This window comes from Peromyscus eremicus, chromosome 3 (assembly GCF_949786415.1).
Source record: "Peromyscus eremicus chromosome 3, PerEre_H2_v1, whole genome shotgun sequence".
Taxonomy (NCBI): Eukaryota; Metazoa; Chordata; class Mammalia; order Rodentia; family Cricetidae; genus Peromyscus; species Peromyscus eremicus.
In genome coordinates, this window is record NC_081418.1 from 59,373,277 (window position 1) to 59,390,274 (window position 16,998).

At 55.6% G+C, this 16,998-nt stretch overlaps 3 protein-coding genes across 9 annotated transcripts in view; 1 reads left to right on the forward strand and 2 right to left on the reverse strand.

Annotated features, from left to right (window-relative positions):
* Positions 1–14: 14 nt before the first annotated feature.
* Fastk (Fas activated serine/threonine kinase) lies at positions 15–4,225 on the reverse strand. Its single transcript, XM_059257719.1, has 10 exons — positions 4,036–4,225; positions 2,873–3,283; positions 2,272–2,451; positions 1,999–2,138; positions 1,209–1,422; positions 951–1,110; positions 702–793; positions 494–629; positions 303–417; positions 15–229 (listed from the first exon to the last, which is right to left on the reverse strand). Exons 1-10 carry the CDS (start codon positions 4,115–4,117, stop codon positions 122–124), a joined length of 1,638 nt encoding a protein of 545 aa, XP_059113702.1. The 5' UTR covers positions 4,118–4,225; the 3' UTR covers positions 15–121.
* A 303-nt stretch (positions 4,226–4,528) lies between these two features.
* Tmub1 (transmembrane and ubiquitin like domain containing 1) lies at positions 4,529–6,928 on the reverse strand. 4 transcript variants are annotated; one of them, XM_059256638.1, is made up of 3 exons: positions 6,823–6,928; positions 5,536–5,954; positions 4,529–5,253 (listed from the first exon to the last, which is right to left on the reverse strand). In XM_059256638.1, the coding sequence occupies exons 2-3, from the start codon at positions 5,922–5,924 to the stop codon at positions 4,902–4,904; spliced, it is 741 nt and encodes a 246-aa protein (XP_059112621.1). In that variant the 5' UTR covers positions 5,925–5,954; positions 6,823–6,928; the 3' UTR covers positions 4,529–4,901. The 4 variants fall into 4 exon arrangements, with proteins under 4 accessions (XP_059112621.1, XP_059112620.1, XP_059112618.1 ...); XM_059256637.1 differs by lacking the exon at positions 6,823–6,928 and adding an exon at positions 6,294–6,679; XM_059256635.1 differs by lacking the exon at positions 6,823–6,928 and adding an exon at positions 6,082–6,679.
* A 4,972-nt stretch (positions 6,929–11,900) lies between these two features.
* Positions 11,901–16,998, forward strand: part of Agap3 (ArfGAP with GTPase domain, ankyrin repeat and PH domain 3) — a 52,309-nt gene continuing 47,211 nt past the window's right edge. For all 4 annotated transcript variants that reach the window (XM_059257722.1, XM_059257724.1, XM_059257728.1 and 1 more), the window contains exon 1: positions 11,901–12,228. In XM_059257722.1, coding sequence (XP_059113705.1) covers positions 11,901–12,228 — 328 coding nt within the window. The remainder of the gene's footprint in view (positions 12,229–16,998) is intronic.

Below are 16,998 nucleotides of genomic sequence, written 5' to 3' on the forward strand. Positions count from 1 at the left end.
AATGAGACTCACCATGGGGAAGGAAAGGGATTTTAATGTAAAAACCAACAGGGAGCCCAAGTGCAAGCTGCACCGCCTCCACCCATAGGGGGTCCATCCTGAGCCCTGTGTGTGTACTCCCTCACCCACCCTCAGGTCCCCAGCGGAGGCCTAAGGCCTGAAGTTTCTGCCTCAGGTAGCTCTTGAGCTGAGGCAGGCCTCTCTGAGACTCCAGTTCTTCAAATGGCAGCTGCAGAGAGAAGACGAGGTTATGGTGGGTTGGCTATACACACACATGGGTGGGACGGGACAGGACTTCTCACCGGCAGGAGTTGGTAGCCCATCAGGCCCAGGTGCCGCTCCCTCAGGGCCCGGGAGCCCAGCAGCACCCTGCCGTCACGGCAGAAATGCCAGCGTTCTCGCAGCATCAACACCACCCTGAAGAGGAGTGGACTTGGCTTAGGTTGCTGTCGGCCCAGTAGCCAAGACTCCCCAACTGTTTCATTTTCCTTACCTTTGGGTAGAGCCTTGGGTTGTGGGGTTAGAGTCAGCCTGGTCCTGTTGGCAGGACCGTGGTGGGTAGGGCAGGAAGGGGTCTTGTGTCCTCACAGGTAGCACAGCACCAGAACTACCAACACAGAGCAGGAAGTCTACAGGGCAGACAGGCCTTAGCCTTGCTCCAGCTTTAGACTGTGGACCACCCACACCCATCCACACCTCACCTGTGCAGTAGCCTGGAGGTACGGTCAGGTCCTGGCGGTATTTTTCTTCCCCCAGAAGCTGGCGCAGCCCCTCAGCTACTATGTCCTTGTGACTGAGGAGAAAGGGCATTGGTAGAGGGAAGGCCCCTGTACCTGCTGAGCACTGCCATCCTAAGTCCCTTTGCGGCCTCAAGGCTCTTTTTCTGTGAGGGAGACATGTGCTCTGGCTCCCCACTCTGTGCTCCTGTGGTTGCCCCTCCCCTGGCCCACCTGTATTTGCAGCGGGCACGGTCAGTGATGAGGGGCTGTGGGAAGATGGGCACTCGCTGTCTTTGGGGAAGGCGGGGGCCTTGGTACCCTGGGAGTTCAAGCTCCACGGCCGTGTCGAGTAGAGAGAGGTAGCGTCGCACAATCAGAGAAGGAGGGGTGCCTGTGGGGAAGCAGGGACTGGGGGACACTGGGCCGCTGCCACCTGGGCACGCTCCTGCCCTGCAGCCCTCGGCCCCACCAGCCCTCCTGTCTGCGTACCACTGATGTGGTTGATGAAGCTGGGGGAGAAGACGAACTGCAAGGCTCTGGAGGGAAAGTGCTGCAGCTGACACAGTGACATCAGGATGTTGACTGTGGCCAGCGGCGCCACCCCTGCTTCCCGGGCCAGGATCCTCTCGAGACAGGGCATGAACTGCTGCTCCAGGGGCAGGTAGTTCAACCTCCCAAAGGGCAGGACCAGCTTCTGTACCACCTGCAGAAAAAGGCAGCATCATCCATGCTTTGGTATCTTTCAGGGTCTTTCTCTGTCTCTCAGGAACTTCCTATGCAGACCAGGCTGGCCTCCAACCCAGCCAGCCACCTGCCTCTGCCAGGATTAAAGGCACATGCCACCTTGCCAAGCTCTCTGGCATGTTCAGTAGACACAACCTCAGGGAGGCCTGGTTCTGTCAGTAACTTTTTGAGGCAGAATGCCCTCTAGACCAGCACACACTCCCAAGTTCTGCAACATAAGCAGTGTCTGGACTACATGGCTCAACATCACAGAAGGGATGTAACCTTGGGAGTATAGCCTGTAGATCTGTAGGAGTGGATCCGATGGAGCTGGGCTGTTGTGCAGGAGCTTTGGAAAGGTTCAGGGCTCCAGACATACTACTGTACTGATTATGGGAGCTGGACAGTCAGTGAGCAGACAGATGTCCTGGGGCACAGAACACAGCCTAACTGGAATGCTTGCTACAGAAGCCAAACAAGCTAGATAGGGGGCTGGGCCTGACCAAGTCGCTGAGGATGACTCAGAGGAACATGAGAAGGTGGGAGGCCAGCCCACCTTGCTATTGAGCTGGGCTTCCTCAACCACCAGGAAGTGAGCAATGGCTTCCAGAAGCTGGGGTTCCCTCAACCGGTGGCGGGCCAGGTGCTGAGCCAGAAGCACCATTACATGGGGAGTCAATTCTTCTGGCCTTGCCTCTGTGAAGAACAGCATGTCATACTGTGCCTTCAAGGAAGAGTCCTGTGGGCTAGATTGCACTCCAGCCCAGGTGCTTTACCCCAGTGGCTCCAGCTCATCCCTTGCCTCCCTTTTGCTTTTAACCCTCGGCACCTGCCAGGCTTCTGATCAGATGCTGACGAGGGTACCGCAGGAAATGGGGGCAGCTCAGGGCGGTTTCCAACCTTTGCCCACCATGGACGGCAGGCTGATGTGGGGAGGGTGGTTTTGGAGGGAGGCGGGACCTTCGCTCCCGCTCCAGGGCACACAGGAGTGGTCCATCTGATGGAAAGCCTGGGTGGGAGAGGGACAAAGACCATCCCGGTAAGAAAGCTGGGGTGTGCTATCTTGCCAACTTCCTCTTCATTTCTTGAGTGGGAAGGGATACTTATTTCAGTGGAGAGATATGGTATCATGTGAACATGATGTATCAACAGTGTGTGGGAAAAGCCTTATACAAATCATCTTGTGCCAAGTATAACAAACTGCTGTGGCTTCCTAGAACACTGTATTTGAAGGAGCCTAGTGTCTGGCAGAGGTAAAATAATGGTGTTTGACTTGGACATCCACCATGGATACAAGAGAGGAATCAGCGAGTGTGCTTGGGTTAGTGCCATTGCTAGGTGGGAATCTGAGTTATCGATAGCTTGAGTCCTCCACTGTTCTCTTCCTCCACTCTTCCCTAAACACCCACACCTTCCAACACCCTCCTCACCAAGTAAGACTGCAAGGTGTAGACACACATGGATGGTGTAAACGTCAAAGGTGGGGCAGTTTCGGATGATGAGCTGACTCAAGTCCCGCAGTGTGGCCTGCTCCACAGGAGGGGGCCTAGGCTGAGACACCAAGAGCTGTCCCAGACGACGAAGTGCCACGGGGTAGTGATGAGCTCGCACCTTGGTGGGGTTCTGACTCAGCCATCGCAGCAGCTCCCCAGGGCTCCGTGCCTGTTCCAGAAGCCGTTGAAGGCCTTGCACAGGGCCTCCTCCAAAAGGCCGGTCCCCCGACTTGCTGGACCCCAAATAACAGGGCTGTACTGGAGGGATGAGCAGCAGACCAGACAGCCGAGCAGGGGAAGTCTGGGCAGAGAGCAGGATTCGAAGCATGGAGGTGGGTGATGGAGACCCTGAGGGGTGGCCCAGAAAACCGGGTGAGGTTTCCTCCAAGGGGAAATGTGCTATCTAGTCCTTACCTCACTCCCTATCCAAAGGGGCCTGAAGGGAAAATACCCGAGTGTGACTGCTCTGGTACTCCTCCCCACCCTGCCCCCTTTCCCCCATTCCTTACAAAATAAATCCTACTTCTTTAAGTGTGCTCGGTGCAGCTCTATTCACATTTCACATACATATCTCCTTCGATGCTCCATGCACGCTGATGAGTAATAGCAGGGCCGGCATTACCTCATTTCACAGGTGGAGAAACAAGGCCCAGAGCGACGAAGAGGTTAAAGCCCGAGGTCATTCACAGGGGTTAGTGGTCGCACCCAGCCTGGAGCCCCGGTGGTCCCGGCTTCGCGCCCTGCCGACCACCTCCCCCTCTCGCAGGAGGCGGCGGCGGGGTGGGCGGAACGCAAGCTCTGCAGCCGGCCGGTGCAGGGTCCCATGCTGGGCGCTCCCACTTACCAGCTGCGTGACCTTGGACAAATGTCTTCGCCTCTCTGCCTAAGTCTCCTCACCAGTGAAATGAGGACACAGCGCAAGCTCGCAGGGCGCGCGCGGGGCCCCAGGGCGCCGTCTGCCAAGGCGCGGAGTCGGTGCTGTCCGCGGGAGAGGCCCCCACACCCTGCCCCGGCCCGGGGAGGCCAGCAGCCCGTGGCCACTGTCGCTAACACCAGCTCCCGCCACCCTCCCGCGGCCCGCCCCTCAGACGCCACCCTACATGACTCCCCGGGCCCCGCGTAGGTCACTCTCTCAGTTGGTCTCGGGGCCCGGGAGTCGGGCTCCCCCCGTGGCCTCCTCATCAGCGGGCCACCGAGTCCGCCATCTTCCCAGCAGCCCCCGGATCGCCCCTAGACGCCAATCGCAGCCCAGCGCCGGGCAGCGGAGACGTGGCTCCCGGCAGGCGCTGCGAGCCGGGGAGCCGCAGGTCCCGCCCCCCCCGCTTCCGGGAAGTGCGCGCGCGCGCGCGCGCGGTGGGGGCGGTGCCACGGAACCTATCCTGAAGCCGGACGGAGTGATGCGGAGAGCGACGGTCCGCTGTCCAGCGTTGGGTAGCTTAGGCACACGGGACCTGGGGCAGGTCCCGTTCTCCCCACCCTCAAGCTCCACACAGACACACTGGGAGTGAAAACGTCACAGTTTCTTTAATCTGCACAAATTCCAGAAAACAGCTCCCCTTCACCAGTCTCCCCGTCCATCGACCCCCCCCCCCCAACTCAACCACGGCAGCTCTTTGGAACTAGACATACCTAGGTCCCCTGGCAGCAGCACACTAAGATGGGCCCAGTGGGGTGGCCCGGCTTTGCACCGGGCCAAGGCAGCGACAGCAAGTGCCTGCTCCAGAAGAACCTACTGTCTGCGAAGGCTGAGGGCCAGCAGCCCCAGGAGATGGCCCAGAGCGATGAAGATCACAGGGAGAAGCCTCCGCTAACCCCTGGAGTCCTCTGCGGCGCAAGGCTGGGCTCCAGGGTAGTGGGAAAAGGCAGGCAGCGGGTGAGGTGGGCCTGGGCAGACAGCAGCTCCCTTTGCGCCTTGGGGAGTGAGGTCCGGAGGGGCTGGCCACACTGCCAAAAGCCCGTGGAGGCACTACGGGCGATACATGGCAAAGGCCAGGAGACTGAGGAGCAGGGTGAAACCGGCCAGGCCCAGGGTGGCTGTCAGGGGAAAGAAGGGCCGGTACTGGATCTGGCAGTACCAGAGCAGGAGCAGCAGCAGAAGCAGCAGAGGCAACAGAAGGCTGCCGATTTCCAGCCCGGAGGGGCCGGGCTCTGACCCTGGTGGGCAGGGGGGACGTGGGGGACCGACTCTCGTGGACACGTGGCAGTGGAGAACGCAGTTGGGGGGGAGGTGGAGGCTGCCCAGTGTCTGGGTGTCGTCTCCTAGCAGTTGGCCTTGGTAGATGAGTCGAACCTGCTGTTCCCGGCCCGGAAACTGGGTTCTGAGGAGAGAGGGACCTGGGTAAGAGAGCAGGCCTCAGGAAGTCCTGGTCCTTTGCTCAGAGGACCGATCCCAGCTTTCACCCCTGCCCTCTACAGACCACCCAGACCCTGGCCTCTGGGGGGCAGGTTGGAACAGGTTAACAGGTATAGGGTGTAAGTGTTTAGAGGAGACAGTTTTCTCACACAGGAAGTAAGGGGGAGCTTCAGCTACTTCTAGTGGCCCTTCTGTTGTCACCCACCCCATTTTTTAACATTTTGTTCGTACCCTCCTCCCAGCTTACCTTTTCAAGGAGCCAATGGTGTCCTGAGGCCAGGCCCTGGCCACCTGCTCAGAGTCATTGAGAAACTTCAACCGTAGCACTAGGGGTTCCTGAAGGGAGTCCGGAGGTGGTGTTGTGGCTGTGACCCCTGTGTCAGGCTCTGGCTGTGCAGATGGACCTCTGTGTCTCAGGCTGAGGCTCTCAGCCCCCGGGGCCTCCTCTCTGATGCTGTCTGTGGCTGCCATGGCTTCACTGGGCTGTGCTGGTGTTGTGGTCCCTGATGGCTGTGGCAGGGGGTCTGTATTCTCAGTGGTATGTGTTGAGACCCAGGCAAGGGCCAGCACCAGAAGGCAGGCAAGCACCGAGAAAAGGACAGTCACCTCATCACCTACCCCTTCAATCAAGGCCATGGCACCTGAGTTGCCAGAGGTGCTACCGAGCTAGAGAGGTACAAAGAATTGGTGAGAGGCTGCTTTCTGACCAGGAGTCATCCCAACTTCAACAAGCTCTTGAATCCACTGCACTACAACCCTCCCACTGTCCCAGTCAGTCTGTCTTCTTACCTACCCTAGTCGGTCCAGCATCCCGGAGTCCCAAATTTGCCTTCTTGTTATGTCCCTTTGCATCACTAGATTCCAAGTCCTAACTTTGCTGTCTGAGTTCTAGGACTTTATTCAGCTCCCCAATCCCCCCAAACCCTGGATCCAAGTAAGGGCCTTGCTCTTCTAAGCAACTGTCTCCTAAATTTAACCTCCATCAAACTTTACCCAAAAGCTTACCTATACTTTTGTCCACTTCATCCCAAAGTTCTCTCCTTCACCTATTCCCAGCATAGCTCATCTGATGCCCTGTCGCTTAAGTTTCTCTACTCGATAGAACACAGGAGGGTCTCTATAGCCCCTTACCCTCCCCTTTACCATCTACCCAAACCCCACCCACAACACAGACAGCTTCCCAAAGCTTCTCAGACAACGCCAAACGTCAAACTCCGCCCTTGGCCAATCTGGAGCCTAGGGAACTCAGTTGTCAACCCAGCTCGGCCCCTTCTTGGGTCTACCCAAACCCCACCCCGCAGCAGCCCTACTCAGCGCCTCCAGGGGCGGCCTCGCCAAACCCAGTGGCCTCCAGACCCTTGATCCTTCCGGGAGAACCTAGACTTAGCTCTCCCCACCCCCAATGGTCCATCACTCCTCCCATCTGCCCGCCCCCCGAGCTGCAGGAGGGCACCAGAGATCTCGGGGCGGGGCATGCAAGGCCCAGCTTTGGCCTGGGGCGACCGGGTGGGCGCGGCCACGCGCGGCGACTCACCGCCCAGCTCCACTAGCTCCATCTCGGCCCCTCGGGCACTTCCGGGCCGGAGGCACCGAGGTCGCAGACACCTGAGGTCCCTCTCCTTCCCCGCTGCCGCGGCCCGTGAGCATTGTGGGAATTGTAGTCCGTCCTATTTAGTTCCCGCCCTCCAGGTCCTCCAGCCTGGGGACCCATGCCCCGGGCTGGACCAGCTGTTCCCGGTACCCGCAGATCGTTGATGGCCTACGGGGGCGGCCCTGGGGGTGTGCTTGTCCACAGAGGTTTGGTCAGAAACAAAAACCTCCCGCTCCGCCGCTAGCTGCCGGGGCATCTGTCACTCCCGACACTAACGTCAGCCTGCAGCACGTCAGAGCGCCCGCGTTGGTGATGCGGTGATGAAGGCTCTTAGGGAGCGTGGCTACTACCCGGACCTCGCCTTCTGTCATAGTGGACGTCAGAAAGCAGCTTGGTTTTCTAAATTGACTCTGTATCCGAGAAGGCGTAGGTTGCCTGCCTCACTTGCTAGGGAGAGTGCCTGACCCTGGCTGCCCCCTTTTCCGGGCCTCTCCTCCTTTGCTCCTGCACCTTGTCCCTACGGGATTGTAAAGCTGGCATAGACTTTGGAGCAGAGCACACATCCTAAGGTCTCACACAGGCTCATCAGCTACATACTCTCTGGTGGGTTATTAAATCTCTGAACAAGTATAATTCTTCTAAGTCAGATGTAAGGAAGACAATGGATATTTTATTAAATGAGTATGACAACTATGTAAAATATATGTCACTGTATTCACCACGCCTAGTATTAGTGCACTGGCTTCACCCAAACCTAAGTTGAGAAATTGGCTGAGTGGGGCGGCATGTCACTGTAATCCCAGCACTAGGAGGTTGAGGTGGGAAGATTAGGAGTCTGAAACTACCTTTGGCCACCTACAGAGACCCTCTCTCATGCCCCAACCTCTTAAAAAAAAGTGTTTCTGCATAGAGGGTGTGCAAGTAGATCTGTGACAGCTAATCTTTGTAGATTTGTCTTTACTCCAATAGCCACAAACATCTTGAATCGTGGATTTTATAGAGCAGTTTTTGCTTGGGAGTCTGCAAACACATGTGTGTACACATGTGTGATGCATGCATGTGAGTATGTACACGTACAGGATTTATTTGTCTCTGCTCCCCTATGCTAGGGTTACAAGCATTGGCAGCCCTGCCTGGCTTTTGACATGAATGCTGCGGAGTCAAATTGAGGTTCTCATGTTTGCAGAGCAAGTCCCTAATTATTAAAAAAAATTATATTTGTATGGATGTGTGCCTGAATATATATAAGTGCACCATGTGCATTTCTGGTGCCTCTGGAGGCCAGAAGAGGACATTGGATCACCTAGTACTGGAGTTATAGGCAGGTACTGGAATTTAGACAGTTTTTAGGGTTCTGGGAACTGAACCAGGGTCCTCTGCCAGGGCTGCAAGAGCAGCATGCTCAACAAGCCCAGTAAGTGCTGATAACTCCTGAGCCTTCTCTGCAGCCCCACACAGGCCAGTCCTAGTTTTTCCACACAGGGTTTCTCTGTGTAGCCCGGGCTGTCCCAGAACTCACCTTGTAGACCAGGCTGGCCTCAAACTGACAAAGATTGCCTGCCTCTGCCTCCTGAACGCTGGGATTAAACGTGTACACCACCACCACCGGGCCAGAGATGCTAGTATTACTTTTCAGATTAAGACCATAAAGTTTACAAGCCATTCCTAAAGCCACACAGATAGAAATCACATCGTCCAGTAGTTTGAGAGTTCCCAGTGTTGACTAGTTTGCACTCGGTCCTTTGGAAAGTAAGAGAAATATAGGAAGAAGCAGAGATGTGTAGAAAGTCGAGTAATAGGCAATTTCATTTTGGGGAAAAGTCCAGGTTGGCCTGATAAGTGGGAATGAATGTAAAAAAAAGAAAAGAAAAGAAAAGAAAAGAAAAGATGACATGTGGGCTAGAAAGGTGGCTTAACAGTTAAGCACAGTGGCATGACTGCTCTTTTGAAGGACCTAGGTTCATTTCTCAGTGCCCAGATGGGAACTCAAAACTATAACTCTGCCAGGCGGTGGTGGCACACGCCTTTAATCCCAGTACTCGGGAGGCAGAGCCAGGCGGATCTCTGTGAGTTCGAGGCCAGCCTGGTCTACAGAGCGAGATCCAGGACAGGCACCAAAACTACACAGAGAAACCCTGTCTCGAAAAAACAACAAACAAACAAACTATAACTCCAGTTCTAGAGGAAACTGACCTCCATGTGCATCAGATACTTGCCTGCACATATATACAAACAGACAACACCCATACACATATGAAAAATAATATTTTTAAAGACAATATGTGTAGCTGTGTGCATGTGGAATTCAGTGGTAGAGCATTTACCTAGCATGCTTAATAAGGTCCTGTAGTCCAACCCTAAGACCAGAAAAAAAGGTGGGGACATGGCATGTAGCAATGGTGAAATGACCCACTTGAGATCATTATTGACAACCATGTTAAAAGTTTTAAGTTTTTGTCTTGGATGGTGGTGGCGCATGTCTTTAATCCCAATACTCAGGAGGCAGAGGCAGAAGGATCTCTGTGAGTTTGAGGCCAGACTGGTCTACAGAGTGATTCTAGGACAGCCAAGCCTGCACAGAGAAACCCTGTCTCAAAAAAGAAAACCAAAGTTTTACGTTATTAATGGTAGACCAATAATAGGCACGTGTCTCTGAAGTTGCTTGGTGTCCAAGCCCAGGGTACAAAGTTTTAAAAGGCAAAAACCATTATTTACATCAAAGTTAGATGAGGGTTATAGTAATCTTCTTGAAACATTTATTCCTGGCAGAGCATAGTAATTATTTCAGACATAACATGACAATTAATTTTTTTGTTTTATTTTTTGTTTTTGAGACAGCTTCTCTGTGTAGCCCTGGCTGTCCTGGAACTTGCTTTGTAGATCAGGCTGGACTTGAACTCACATCTCCCTGCCTCTGCCTCCCTTGTGCTGGTACTAAAGGCATGCACGACCATGTCCAGCTGACAATTTTTACTTGCATCTCCTTTAGTTATTTCAGTTTCCTTTAATCATTTTGGTTAACATAACTGGCCCATGGTTAAGGCCATGGGAATCTCAAATGTGTTGCCAAGGCAGACATGACTGTTGGGGACAGAGGGCTGAGAAATGACCAGACAGACACAAACAAAATAAAGTTAGGACAGGGTGGCATTACCTTAGTCATTTCAATGGTACTCAGAAGATACCTGGGTGAGCCACTGACAGATTTAGTTCTTTGTGGTGTTTTGTTTTGTTGTTGTTGTTGCTTTTCTTTAAGGACAACTCTCTATTGTTTTTATCTTTGTATGAGTGTTTTGCCTAAGTGTGTGTCTGTGCAACATGTACACTCACATGTGCACCTGGTGCCTGCAGAGGGTGTCAGATTCCCTGGAACTAGTCACTGATGGGTGTGAGCTACCATGTGGGTGCTGGGAATTGAACCCAGGTCCTCTGGAAGAGCAGCCAGTGCTCTGACCACTGAGCCATCTCTCCAGCCCCATTGAAATTCGGATGTTCTTTTCTTGCTTTTTGAGACAGGGTTTCTCTGTGTAGCTCTGGCTGTCCTGGAACTCAGAGATCTGCCTGTCTCTGCTCCCCCCAACCCCCCCACCCCCTCAACCCCCACCCCCGCCCCCCCCACCCCCGTCCCGCTAGGATTAAAGGTGTGGGCCACCACTGCTTGGCGTTGCTCTTCTTTTTGAGACAGGTTGGTGATCTTCTAGACTCTGCCTTCCTAGTACCGGGATTACAGGCATGTACTCATATTCGGCTGTTTGGATTCCCTATGTAACCCAGGCTGTCCTTGAACTCCCAATCTTCCTACTCCGCCTCCCCTGTGCTAGGACAACAGGTGTATACATCCGTCATACTCTAGTAAATTATTCCACAGAGTCACTCCCTTGCACTTGCACATGCCACCTCTTGGAGGTTTTGGGGGTCTGCGTTGGGGTTGCAGGTTAGCACTGGGACCTTGAAGGGCGCTCTCTGGCCCCAGTAGGGGACAAGATAGACAAGGGGGTAGGACAAGAAAAATTATGAGACCCATGTGGGTTCTGGTGAGTTTCTGTAATGAACCAATGAACCCTCCTCAATATGGCACGGGATGGTCTTTGGGAGAGGGCTGTCATTGGGAGATAAGAATTGGGACACTATTGTTTCAAGCGTCGTTTGCAGGGGCCCTCAGGTAAAACTCTCAGGGAGAACTGCAAATAGGCGCGGGGGAACCCGTCCCTGTCTCCGAGCCCCAGCCAGCAGTGGAGGCGGAGAGCCAGGGAAGATAACCACAGCATGATCCCCTAGGGCTGACCTCCAGGCCTGGGAACAGAGGTGCGGGTGCCGCACGCACTAAAAGAGGGTGGCGCCGTTGGGCCTGGGCGAGCTTCTCTGCCAATCAGCCCCATTTATCAGCACCCTCGGGCGCAGGGATCTGTTCGGAGTGGGCCAAGGATTCCACACCGGCCTAGAGCAGCGCAGAGAGATGAAAGCGACAGCTGGCCGGACGTGGGGACAGCGCGGTCGTGTCCCCAGGCGGGTGGCCCTCGAGGCGCCGAGGGTGGGGACGGGCGAGCCGGCGGAAGGGCCTAGGCGGGTGGGTGGGGCCGCACGCCGCGGCCAACGCGCGGCTCTTGGGGGTGGAGGCTGCGGAGCTTGCGAGCGAGAGAGGGGCGGGGGCGCAGGGCGACGCGCTGGAGGGGCGGGGGCGGCTGGGAGGGGGGCTCGGCTGCGTGTGCCGGAGCCGGCGGGGGCGGCGGTGCGTGCGCATGACGCGGGGGGAGGGCCCGGGCCGCGCGCTCCCGGTCCCGTTGTTGTTGCCGCTGGAGGCAGCTCCGAGGCGGCGGGATCTCGGCGCCGGTAAAACGCCGGGCGGCGGCCCCAGCGTGCGCGGCCGCGCCTTCTGGCCTCCGCTCCGGGCCTCATGCGTTAGCCCGGCGCCGCGCGCTTCATAGTTCGGGTCCTTCCAGCCTCGCGCGCCCGCTCGCCGCCGCCGCCGCGCCGCCCCTGGCCCTGGCTGGGCCCGCTTCGGGCCCCGCTGCTCCGGAGCCATGAACTTCCAGGCGGGCGGGGGCCAGAGTCCTCAGCAGCAGCAGAGCCTGGCGGCGCCGGGGGGCGGCGGCGGCGGCGGCGGTGGAGCGGGGGGCGGCGGGCAGTTCGGCGGCGCGGGGCCCGGAGCCGGGGGTGGCGGCCCCTCGCAGCAGCTGGCCGGCGGGCCCCCCCAACAGTTCGCGCTCTCTAACTCGGCCGCTATCCGGGCCGAGATCCAGCGCTTTGAGTCGGTACACCCCAACATCTACGCCATCTACGATCTGATCGAACGCATCGAGGATTTGGCGCTGCAGAACCAGATCCGGGAGCACGTCATCTCCATCGAGGGTGAGCAGAGCCGGGGGGCTGCGGGATCTGGGGCGCGATGGCCTTTGCAGCGCTGGCCCGGGGACTCCACGGCCCCGGCCCGGCCCGGCCCCTCTCTGGCGCTCAGGAGTCTTGTGGAGCAGAGGTTCGCGATTTGCTAATCCGCGCTGCAGAGCCCAGGTCTAGGTTTTTTCGTGTCTTATTCAGGAACACTTTTTTGGGGGAGGGGGAGGGGGGTTCTGTCTTGAGCTAGTGGACACGTTTTTCTGCTCTTCGTGACCCAGGATGTGAAGGTGGTGTCGCTCCAAAGACTGATGCACTGAGTCGCCAAAGACAGGAGGGCCTTGGGGCCACATCTGGCCAGGCATGGTCGGGCCCGATGGGCGCGACGGAAGACCTTGTTGGGTCGTGAAGGTGGGGCGGATGCTTGAAAATAATCTTAGCTACTGTCCTGGCCCTGCCGGGCAGTAGGGGTAGAGGATCAGAGCCTCGGGTTAGTGGATGGCAGCCTTCCTGGGCCGTTCCCGCAGGCTTCGGAGGGTGGCGCTCCCCGCGGCGCCCTCTCCCGACGCACACCCACCCCCACGCTGCTGCGGCCGGGCGGGCGCGGGCCTGGCCTGGCGCAGGGCTGGGAAGCTGTGGCCGCGTGGGAGGCGCAGGATGGTCCCTCTGCGCGCTGGCAGTGACCTCTAACCCCTAGGACATTCATGCCTGCTTAACCCGGAGGCATACGTGGGGCTACCGGATGCCGACTGACCTCCAGGGAGGTCGGGCCTGGATCTAGGGACTATAAACCCCAGAGCATTCGCTGCTCCTAACAATGCTCTTTCCTGTGGGCACTTGGGCCCTGAACTCATGCCACTGAGGGGCACATTAATTGAGGGCACACTGCTGGCAAGAAGCCCCGTGACCTCTGGTGTAGTGGAGGCCGGCTGGCAGTAGCAACAGGCACCCCAGTGGCAGCGTTGACCTTCTAGCTAGCTTGGACAGATGGGCCTCGCCCTGGTCCATCTGCTTCCCTTTCCAACTCTGCTTGAAGGGGGACGCCCACCAGCAGGAGGTGGGTTCTGCCTTAGTGGCAGTGCAGCTCGGAGAGCCAAGGCCAGTTGCTGCTGACATGGAGTTGAGAAGGGTATGCCCACTCTTTGGGCCCTGTAGTTCGGATCCTGTTCCCGTCTTTACCTTGTGTGAGGCTCTGGAGCCCTCTGTACTTGAACATGCCTGGTTTGCTTTTTTAAGGTATCCATAGCTGATGAGTCTTGAGTCTTTTGTGAGTAGAGCCTCCCCCTGCCCCCCTTGAGATCTGGGTCCTTTTGTTGGAACATTGCCTTCTGACTTCCTTTTGATCTTTTCCCAGTCTGCTTTCTTCTCCTCCCTCTCAAGGCAGAGTTCACTGTGAACTAATTAGGTGACAGAAAAATCTCATTAACATGGATTTGAGTAAACGGCCTGATTCATTGCTGTGGCTGGAGATTGGGAGGTGGCATTTGTGTGAGCCCAGGGTCTTCAGAAGAGATTCCATTTTTCTCTTAGATGCAGAGAGAGTGAGGCTAGAAGAAACTGTTCTCTGTGCTTCCCTATTCCTGGAGGAAGTATGAACTCCGAAGATTATTTCCCCTGCCTTTATTTCCCCTGCCTTTTTGGGGGATGAAGCAACTTACTGGACAGCCACCAGTGTGTGTGTGTGTGTGTGTGTGTGTGTGTGTGTGTGTGTGCGAGAGAGAGAGAGAGAGAGAGAGAGAGAATGTGTGTGTGTGAGAGAGAGAGAATGTGTGTGTGTGTGTGTGTGTGTGCGCGCGCGCGCGCGCGAGAGAGAGAGAGAGAGAGAGAGAGAGAGAGAGAATGTGTGTGTGTGAGAGAGAGAGAATGTGTGTGTGTGTGTGTGTGTGTGTGTGTGTGTGTGTGTGTATTGGGGGATCAGCTGTCCCAGAGACTTTCCAGAGCAGGGAGAAGACAGGCTGAGTGGGTCCCACATCTAATTCCTGTTTATTAGTATTATTAGTGACCTAAGTCACCCTTGCTCACATTACCAGATTGGGCATCTTCTGTGCAAGTCATGGTCCTGGGAAGTACTTGGTTTGGTTTTTATCTCTGTCTTAAGTTCCACATGATAGGCAGTATTTCCTCTCCCAGAGCCCTCCCCCAGACTAACTTCTCCATTGTGGTTTGGAAGTACCCTACCATTCCATCTGCTTAGCTTGGAAGCTTTGTATCACCATCATGAAATCCTGAGTCTCAGCCGATGATCATTGTCACCAGACTGACCCAGCTGCTCCCCAAACACCAGTGCCCAGCTCTGTTGTCTCCTCCCTGTCCCTGCTACCTTGCTGTCTGGAGAAGTGTCCTAGCATCTTTTTCCACCTTCCCCTTCCAGGCCTCTCCTGGGAACCCATTTTTTTTTTTTTACCCCCACCCTACTGGCTTTCACACTTCTATCGCCCCAGCTTTTCCACTGTAGGCAGGCTACAAAAAAAAAAAAAAAAAAAAAAAAGCCCAAACCCAACCAACCAGACTACTTCTCCAGTGTTGAGCCCTGTAATGCTTCCTGTGGTAGAATTCTCCATCTGCCTAACCATATTGATCTGTCCTGTTAGGCAGTGTTCCCACCTTGCCCAGAGTAGGGCGGTAGTAGCATGTTGGGCGGCCCTTGCTCTTTCTGTTTGGACTGAGCCCCTCAGCCCAGCAGACCTAGGCTGTTACATAAACAGCTCCCAGGAGCCTGTGCTTCAAGGGATTGAGCTTCCTCGTGCAAAGGGCTGACATTTCCCCTGCTTCAGTTAATCTTTGGTGAAGGGCTCATTTGTCTTATCAGAAGGTGACTGCCAGAACCATTTCAAACATCAACATTCCTTTCCTAGTCAAGAGAAAACACCTGCCTATCACTAGGCCCCAGGGAAGGAAAGAAGCACCCACCAGGAGCCTGGAAGATAACTGCATGCAGGCCCTCTGAGCCATTCAGCCTTGCCAGTGAGAAACTGAGGCTCAGAGAAGGGAGGGAGCAAGGCTAACCCAGCCTGGCACCTGGCTTGTGATCAGCATACTCTCCCAGGGAAGAGTTCCCTCAACTCTCACAGTCTCCTGGCTGTGTCCTAGAAAGAAGAATGCAGGGATACCAGGGCTTCAGTTGATGGCCGTGAGTGGGGCAGAGAGACACTAGACCTAGCCATCCAGGAACCCAGAGAAGGTATTGGGAGAAGCAGCTCCAGTGGTTTAGGAAGGCACCCTTGAGCAGGTGTGTGTCTGCGGGGGATGGGGCAGCAGGGCCTGCAGCCCAGCTCAGTTTCCCGTTTGGGCTCTGGGCCTGGAAGTGGACAGGGCCTATGTGTGTGTGCGCCATATGGCTACTATTGTGTACGCGGGAACCCAGCTTTGTCTGCTGCATGAAACCCCGTCTGTTTTCCCTGGGGTTTGTGTTTCTTGAGAGGTTCCTTGGAACATTCCTGTCATCTCCTTAGATTGTCCTCATTCATGCAGTTCCCGCTCTGCCTTCCTTCCTACCCAGACAGTGGCTTAAGTGATATCCCAAGGGAACTGGGAGGAAGAGAGACGGGTTTCTTCCTGTTTGCTTCAAGCCTCTGCTAGACAGAGAAGGGGCCAGGTGCATTGGGAAAGCCCAGAGGAAGCAGGAAGAGGGTTCCAGCCACAGCCCCTGCCTGACTCGCCTTGCGTGTTATGACTGCATTTTCCCATTGTCCTGCAGTTTCTCTTAACATATCCCTGCCATAAGGAAAGGACATGGAAGCTAGTTCCACTTAGACACGGGAAGCTCCTGAGCTCCTAACTTTACTGATTATTCTGGGTAGTCTCCACCTGGCCAGGATTCTCAACACAGGATCTGCTGCCTTGTGAAATGCCCAAGCTAGGCTTTCCCCAGAGGTCAGGAATGGGCTGGAACCTACATCTGTCACTCTGTAATCCTAGTTAGCTATTTTAGTGGGGAATGTAGGACTTTCCACACAGGGTTCTAGGAATTCTGAAAAAGAGGATACCCCTGTGGGGTGCTGCAAAACGTGTATTTGTTCCCAATTCATCTCTCTAACTCCTACTGGGTGGCCCACTTGCATCTGGACCTCAGAACACTGGAGAACAAAGGTCAGGAAGGAAGAGGAGACGCAGTAAGGGCTGGGCCCAGCTGCCCCGGGGATGGTTCACGGGCCAGGAGACGGCAGAGGGTTCCGGGGTGGCAGCCATGAAGCTGGGTTTTCTGCAAGCAGGGTAAAGCTGGGAGATCTGTCTGCTTCAGGGCTGGAAGGGACAGGTGGAGGCTGCTCTCAGGCTCCTTCACTCCATTGGCTGCAGGGTCGGTGCCTGTTGAAGCCTTCCTCATCGGGGAGGCGGCCTCGCCCCCGAAGTCCCACCTCCATCCATCCTCCCTTCCTGCTACCCTCTCTCCTCAAGTGGGAGCTGGGCCTGTGGTTGGCAGGGTTTCCCACCCAGGGGGATGGGATTATGTTGGGGTGGTCTGAGAACATGTATGTAGTGTCGAGGTTCTATAGCAAGTTGTTCTCTGTGGCTAGCCTCTGTGTCCATAGGGGACAGACGGGTGAAGTGGGCAGGACAGTAGGGAAGGAAATTTTTTTTAATTGGAAAAACTTTTTTCCACACGATATATTTTGATCATGTTTTTACCCCTTCTCCAGTTCCAGGTCCTTCCTACCTCTGCCCACTCTTTTCACTCTTCTATAAAAAAGAAACACACACACACACACACACACATACATACACACACACACACACACACATACATACACACACACACACACACACACACACACACACACACAACCCTAC

What these genes read in the sequence shown, in the direction of transcription:
- Fastk (XM_059257719.1), bottom strand. Translation starts at nt 4,117, where the DNA reads ATGAGGAGGCCACGGGGGGAGCCCGACTCCCGGGCCCCGAGACCAACT. An exon ending in TCTGATCAGAAGCCTGGCAG is followed by an intron (nt 2,139 to 2,271) that starts GTGCCGAGGGTT and finishes TGTTCTTCACAG; the next exon opens with AGGCAAGGCCAGAAGAATTG. An exon ending in ACCTCCAGGCTACTGCACAG is followed by an intron (nt 630 to 701) that starts GTGAGGTGTGGA and finishes TCTGCCCTGTAG; the next exon opens with ACTTCCTGCTCTGTGTTGGT.
- Tmub1 (XM_059256638.1), bottom strand. Translation starts at nt 5,924, where the DNA reads ATGGCCTTGATTGAAGGGGTAGGTGATGAGGTGACTGTCCTTTTCTCG. An exon ending in ACCATTGGCTCCTTGAAAAG is followed by an intron (nt 5,254 to 5,535) that starts GTAAGCTGGGAG and finishes CTCTCTCCTCAG; the next exon opens with AACCCAGTTTCCGGGCCGGG.